The following is a 6,820-nucleotide window of genomic DNA, read 5'->3' as shown; positions in this document are numbered from 1 at the left end:
TATGTCAGTCCTAAGTTCCAGATGATTGAACTGCCAGCTGACAATTCCTGAATTTTTAACAGTCGGCTCCTATGAGCCACTCCAGCATACTGCTGTTTTGAGAATTCCTTTTTTTTTTTTTTAATATTCTCTTATGTTTTCATACAGTGTTTTTTTTTAATTTTTTAAAATTATGTATTTATTTATTTTTGGTTGTGCTGGGTCTTCAGTCACTACATGCAGGCTTTCTTTAGTTGCAGTGAGCAAAGGCTATTCTCTGTTGTAGTACACAGGCTTCTCACTGCGGTGGCTTCTCTTGTTGCGGAGCACAGGCTCTAAGCACACAAATGAGCTTCAGCTGTGGCTCACGCGCTTTAGTTGCTCCGGGGCATGTGGAATCTTCCTGGACCAGGGATTGAACCCATGTCCCCTGCGTTGGCAGGCAGATTCCTATCCACTGTACCACCAGGGAAGACGTCCTCTTTGAGGATTATTTTTGACACAAGGAACCCACTCACACTAGCTTAGGATAAAAGGGCATTTTTTGGAAGGCTACAGAGGTATGGAAAATAGGGCAAGACACACAGATGGGTACCTAGGTCCTAAGAACCTGAATGCAAGCAGGAAGTGTATTCAGGTCTAGTCTCTGGGTCACGTGATCTTTTGGGTCTTGTATCTGTCAGTCTACTTATTCTAAATCCTTCTACCCATGTGACCTTAGGAAAGCTTCTTAACCACTCTGAGCCTTGGTTTCCTCTTCTGTAAACTGGGGCTAATAGTTCCAAGCTCACTGGGTAGATTCTGTGATGGGTACACAAACCTGCTGTTAAGGGTTGATTTTGTCCTGGAGCAAATGAAAACGGACAACCTCCTATCAGTAGTTGGCTAAAGCTGGGCAGAATAAATCACCTCTCCCAGAATCTGGATGTTTAGACAGGAAAGACCCAAGGAACATCTTGGAGGAAAGTCCCTGGAAGGCTGTAGTTCCTCTGAGGTTTGATAACAGCTTCCTCCCAGATTCTATGGGCTGCCCCCGTGACCTTCCGATTAGTCCTGAGGCTTTAATCAGTCAAGGCCAACTACAGCAGGTCTCCATAACCCCAACAAAGACCACAGAGGACAATGAATGCCACAGCCACAGAGAAGAAATCTGATTGGCCAGCCTGGGGCAGGTGTCCACTAGTGGTCCAATCATCTCTGGCCAAGAGGCAAGAGCTCCTGGTTAAGATAGCCATCTAGTCAGTCAGCAAAAATCAGTTGAGCGCCTGTTGTGAGTGGGGTGCTGGGGACAGCCATGAACAAGACAGAGCTTACTTAGCCTCGTGAGCTCATGTAGTGGATGAGAGGCACATTCACTTCCTGTCAGTGCTGTAACGGTGACCACAAGATAGTGGCTTAAATAAAACAATGCAAACGTATTATCTTACAGCTCCAGAGATCAGAAGGCTGCAGTGGGTCTCACTGAGCCAAAACCAAGCAAGATGTCAGGACTTCCCTGTGGTCCAGTGGCTAAGACTCCAAGCTCCTGGTACCGGGTGACTGGGTTCAATCCCTGGTCAGGGAACTAGATCCCACATGCTGCAACTAGGATGTGGTGCAATCAAATAAAAAAAATGATTTAAAATCAAGATGTCAGCAGGGGCTGGGAATTTGTCTCAAGGGCACTTCAGAGCCATAGAGAGTTTGTGAACAGAGGAGAGGTAGGCTCAGCTCCAGTTAAAAGACATATAGACATGACATAGGATGACGGGTAAAGTACTATGGCAGTATATGCAGCTCGGGTCACTCTGGGAGCCCAAAGGAGACACCTTTCCCAACTTAAGTGTGTGTGTGTCTGTATATGAAGTGAAGATGAGAGATGGCAGGAATCTCAAGGCAATTGCCATCCTCATTGAGTTTTTTCCCCAGCTTTATGGAAGTATGATTCACAATTAAACATTGTATATATCAGTAGTTCAGTTCTACAATGTGATTTTTTTATGCACTGTGAAATGATTATCACAGTCAATTAACACATCTGTCATCTATTTGTGGTGAGGACAAAAGATCCACTCTCAGCTACTTCTCAGTATATAATCCAATCTTTTTTTTTTTTTTTTTTTGCCACACTGCCTGGCATATAGGATCTTAGTTCCCTGATCAGGGATTGAACTCACACTCACTGGACCATCAGGGAAGTCCCTATTTGTTATTTTTTGAGGGACCTTCACACTTTTTTCCATAGTGACTGTACCAAGTTACCAAGCTCCACAACCTCCTCTCCAACAATCATTTATTTAATTTATTTTGGTTGTGCTCCCTGGCTTGTGGGATCTCAGTTCCCTGACCAGGGATTGAACCTGGCCCCAGCAGTGAAAGCACCAAATCCTAACCACTAGACCCACCAAGGACCTCCCCCTCTCTGTCATAACCTGTTAGCCAATCTAACAAGTTATGTGAGGTGGTAATCTCACCGTGGCTCTGATTTGTATTTCCCTAATGAATAGTGATTGCACTGAGCCTTGAAGGGCAACGAGCATCTAATTAGAAAAGGTGTGTGTGGTCGGGGGTGGGCAGGGAGCATCCCTGGCAGAGGAAACAGCATATGCAAAGGCCCAGAGGTGAGAAACAGCTTTGAGGGAACTAGTGGCTTCAGTGGTGGCCCCACCAAAATACTTCCTTATCCATGGAACCTATGAATGTGATCTTCAGTTCAGTTCAGTTCAGTCGCTCAGTCGTGTCCGACTCTTTGCGACGCCATGAATCGCAGCACGCCAAGCCTCCCTGTCCATCACCAACTCCCGGAGTTGAATGTGATCTTACTTGGAAAATAATCCTTGAAGATGGAAGTAAGTTAAGGATCTCAAGATAAGATATCCTGGGTTATCCAAGTAGAGCCTGCATCTAAATACAAGTTTTTTATATAAGAGACAAAAGAGGAGGACTTCCCTGGTGGTTCAATGGTAAAGAATCCACCTGCCAAGGGGACACAGGTTCGATCCCTGGTCCAGGAAGGTCTTACAAGCCATGGAGCAACAAATCCCGTGCGCCACAACTATTGAGCCTGTGCTCTGGAGCCCGGATGCCACAACTGCTGAGCCCAGGTGCCCTAGAGGCTGAGCTCCGCAACAAGAAGCCACCACAGTGAGAAGCCTGCACACCGCAACTAGAGAGTAGCCTCCGCTCTCTGCAGCTAAAGAAACGCCCGTGCAGCAGTGAACATCCAGTGCAACCAGAAATATACAATTTAAAAAGAGCGACAAAAGAGGAGAGGACAGGGAGAAGAGCGAAAAGCCATGTGAAGTTGGAGACAGAAGTTGAACTCAATTTATTGCCTCCTTCCCTGGAAGTTGAAGGTGAGAGGTTGGAGATTGGAAGTGAGAAGTTCCAGCCCTCTAGTCACGTGACTGGTCTTTCTGGTGCTGCCCAGCCCCCATCCTGAGTCACCTCATTAGGGTAAACTCAGATGTGGCCAGGGAGCCCTTCTTAATAACAAAGACACGCCTATCTGGAAGTTCCAGGGAGTTAGAGGTTGTCACCCAAGAAACAGAGCCCAAGAGCAGGTGCCCTTTCCAGTATATGACAACAACGCAGAGGGGGCCAGGATCCTTTTGTTCATTCATTTAACAAATATTGATGGAGCACCTTCTCTGAGCCAGTCATGAATCTAGGTGCTGGAGATCCAGCAGGATAAACAGATACTGTGGCCTGCCTGGAGTTGCACTCCTAATGGGGACAACTGACAATAAAGAAGATAAACTGCAGTGGTGTGTCAGAAGGTGATAAGTGACAAGGGAAAAAACAAAGCTCAGATGAGTGGGAGTGCTGGGAGGGGGTTGCAACTTGAAAAAGGTTGGTTGGGGAAGGCTTCACCTTGTGTATTTTTAAAAAATTTTTTGGGGGGTTGCACTGGGTCTTCACTGCCATGCTCTGGCTTTCTCTACTTGAGGCGAACAGGGGTTCCTTTTCATTGCAGTGCACGGGCTTCTCATTGTGGTGGCTTCTCTTGTTGCAGAGCATGAGCTCCTGGCACACAGGCTTCAGCAGTTGAGGCAGGCGGGTTCAGTAGTTGCAGCTCGCCTTTGCCTTGTGTATTTGAGCAAAGACCTGAATGAGATCAGGTTGAGCCATGTGGGTATCTGGGGGAAAGGCATTCCCGACTGAGGGAACAGCCAGTGCAAAGGCCTTGGGGCAGAAATGTGCCTGCCTCAGGCCAGTGTGGCCGGAGTGGAGAGAGGCAGGAGGAGAGGCCAGGTCTGTCTAGGCCACAGTGAGGACTTGGACTTGTGTGGCAGGTGCGCGGGTAAGGGGGCAGCGTGGAGCAGAGGAGGGAGGTGAGGAGACTTGGGTCTTCACAGGCTCCTTCAGGCTGCACATGGAGAACAGACTGGCAAGTGAGGACTGAAGCAGGGAGGCTGGTAGGGTGAGTAGAAACAATGATTTCCAGGTGGGTGGTGGTGGCAGTGGCGGGGGTGAGATGGGTGGGATTCTGAACACACTTTGATGATCAGCCAACAGACTTGCTGATGGACTGGACTGTCAGTGGGCAGTGAGAGGCAGACGGAGTCTCAGGTCCCCTCCAAGGCTTTGGGCCCGAACACCTGGAAGGATGGAGCCGTCACTCCCTGTGGAAGGAGACAGGTGTTGGAGAGTGGGGGTGGGGTTTCAAGGCAAAGGTGAAGGGCTCAGGGTGACCTCCTCCTTGCCCGAGCTGCGTTAATTCTAGCCGGAGACAGATCCACGTTGGAGCCCCCGAGCCACATTCACTGTGTCGCACCCAGGCTATCAACCCAAGGTCAGACCCCTTGAGCCTAAATCCCGCTAAAGCGCCCACTGCAGCGACATCTGCCACCTGTCACCACCAGGTGGCGCCCCGTGCACCAGCCCGATCCACCCCAGCTTACTCTCCCCCCAAAATTTCCTTTCACTTTCGATCTCTGGCTGTCACCCGGCGTGGCCCCTTCCACACCCAGCTGGGGCAAGCCTGGTGCGTGAGGAGAAATGGACTCCGGGTCCCCGAAGGGCGGGGCCGGGGTCCCCCTCCTGGGGCTGAGCGCAGACGGCGGGGGGTCGGGTTCCTGGGTCCCTGGCCTGCGCAGAGTTGCGGGCACCGGACGTCGGGGTTCTTAGAAGGGGAGATGAGGAGTTTTCACCGTAACTGTGCTTCACGCAGGAAGCCCTATAGAGTAGGAGGCGGAAACTTAGCCACATCAAAGGACCGAGGGAGGGGCGGGGAGGTGAAGGGGCGGGCAAGGAAGGGGCTGGGGTGTGGGGGTCCGAGACTCGCTCTTCTGTCCCTTCCAAGATCCGGCCACAGGCATGAAGGGCCCCCGGCAGAAATGATAGTGCTGGCGCCAGCCTGGAGCCCAACTGTGCGTATCCCTAGGGGTTAAGGTGGGGGAATGGCAGTGTCAAGATGGGCAGAGCTGAGAGGGGAGGTGGACAGAGTTGAGGTGGACACGAGTGGGGAGATGAACAGGGGTGGGGGAAGATGGACAGAATTCGGAGGGAGATAGACAGAGTTGGGGTGGTCAGAAGTGAACAGATGGACAGAGGTGAGAGAGATTGACAGGGGTAGGGGAAATGGACAGGGGTGGGGAGATGGACAGGGGTGGGGGAGACGGACAGCGGTGGGGGAGACGGACAGCGGTGGGGGAGACGGACAGGGTGGGGGAGACGGACAGAGGTGGGGGAGACGGAATGAGGTGGGGAGACAGACAGCAGTGGGGGAGATGGACAGAGGTGGGGGAGATGGACAGGGTGGGGGAGACGGACAGAGGTGGGGGAGACGGACAGAGGTGGGGGAGACGGACAGAGGTGGGGAGATGGACAGGGGTGGGGAGATGGACAGGGGTGGGGGAGATGAGATGGACAGGAGTAGGGGAAATTGACACAGGTGTGGGGACGTGGACAGAGGTAGGCGAGATGGACAGGGGTTGGGGAAAGAAACAGGGAGGTGGGAGCAAATGGGGAAGATAGGACTCAGATCTAGGGAAAAACAGGAGAGATGAGCATGAAAAGACAGAGGAATGGGCAAAGATGAGAAAATCCTGGGCAGAGGTGAGCAGAAGTGGAGAGAGATGGGCTGAGGTGCGGAGATGGGAGGTGAGACAGAGCGGGCCGAGGAGGGCGAAAACTGGTTAGCACGTGTCCAGAGGCAGAGAGATACAGGGAAAGATGGTCGGAGGTGGGCACACAGGAGCCAAACGGAGAAGCTGGGAAGTGGGAAAGCTGGAAAGGGGAAAGAGGGAAGAGAGAAGAGAGGGCTGCCGGGGGCAGCCTCCACGAGGGAGGGGGGCGTGTGTGGAGTCCATGGAGCCCCCGCCCTGCCCCGCCCGCAGACCTCCCTTCTGCTGCTGCTGTTACTGCTCAGCCCTGGCCTCCAAGGGACCCCCGACTGCTCCTTCCGCCACAGCCCCATCTCCTCCACCTTTGCCATCAAGATCGGCAAGCTGGTGAGCGTCCCTGTTCCCAATCCGAGCCCGAGGGGCTGTCTCTGGGTCTGACTTCCGCCTGTCAAGAGTTTCTGTGGCCCCCTGCCTCCTCCCTCTGGGTTACATTCCGTCGTCTGTCCCCCCATCCTTGCCCCCTTCGCTATAGATCTCTGTCCCCCTTACTCTGGGTCCCCATCTCCCCACCCTGGGTCCCTGCCCCCTTCTATCTGGGTCCCTGCCCCCTTCTCTCTGGGTCCCTGCCCCCTCTTTCTGGGTCCCCGCCCCCTCACTCTGGGTCCCCACCCGCTCTCTCTGGGTCTCCACCCCCTCACTCTGGGTCCCCGACCCCTCTTTCTGGGTCCCCGCCCCCCTAGGTCCCCTCCCCCTCTCTCTGGGTCCCCACCCTCTCACTCTGGGTCCCCGCCCTC

General features: G+C 52.8%; 1 protein-coding gene across 3 annotated transcripts in view; it reads left to right on the top strand.

Annotated features, from left to right (window-relative positions):
- Window positions 1–4,833: 4,833 nt before the first annotated feature.
- FLT3LG (fms related receptor tyrosine kinase 3 ligand) overlaps window positions 4,834–6,820 on the top strand; it is a 9,358-nt gene continuing 7,371 nt past the window's right edge. For 2 of the 3 annotated variants that reach the window (XM_040252289.1, XM_040252288.1), the window contains exons 1-3: window positions 4,835–4,945; window positions 5,264–5,330; window positions 6,300–6,413. In XM_040252289.1, the coding sequence (XP_040108223.1) occupies window positions 5,298–5,330; window positions 6,300–6,413 (147 nt within the window). In that variant the 5' untranslated portion in view covers window positions 4,835–4,945; window positions 5,264–5,297. Of the gene's footprint in view, window positions 4,946–5,263; window positions 5,331–6,299; window positions 6,414–6,820 lie in introns of all 3 variants that reach the window. The other variant, XM_040252287.1, reaches the window with a different exon arrangement.

Source organism: Oryx dammah, unplaced genomic scaffold (genome assembly GCF_014754425.2).
Source record: "Oryx dammah isolate SB20612 unplaced genomic scaffold, SCBI_Odam_1.1 HiC_scaffold_13, whole genome shotgun sequence".
Classification (NCBI taxonomy): domain Eukaryota; kingdom Metazoa; phylum Chordata; class Mammalia; order Artiodactyla; family Bovidae; genus Oryx; species Oryx dammah.
The sequence above is the reverse complement of the archived record's forward strand: the minus strand, read 5'-3'. Positions and strand labels throughout refer to the sequence as shown.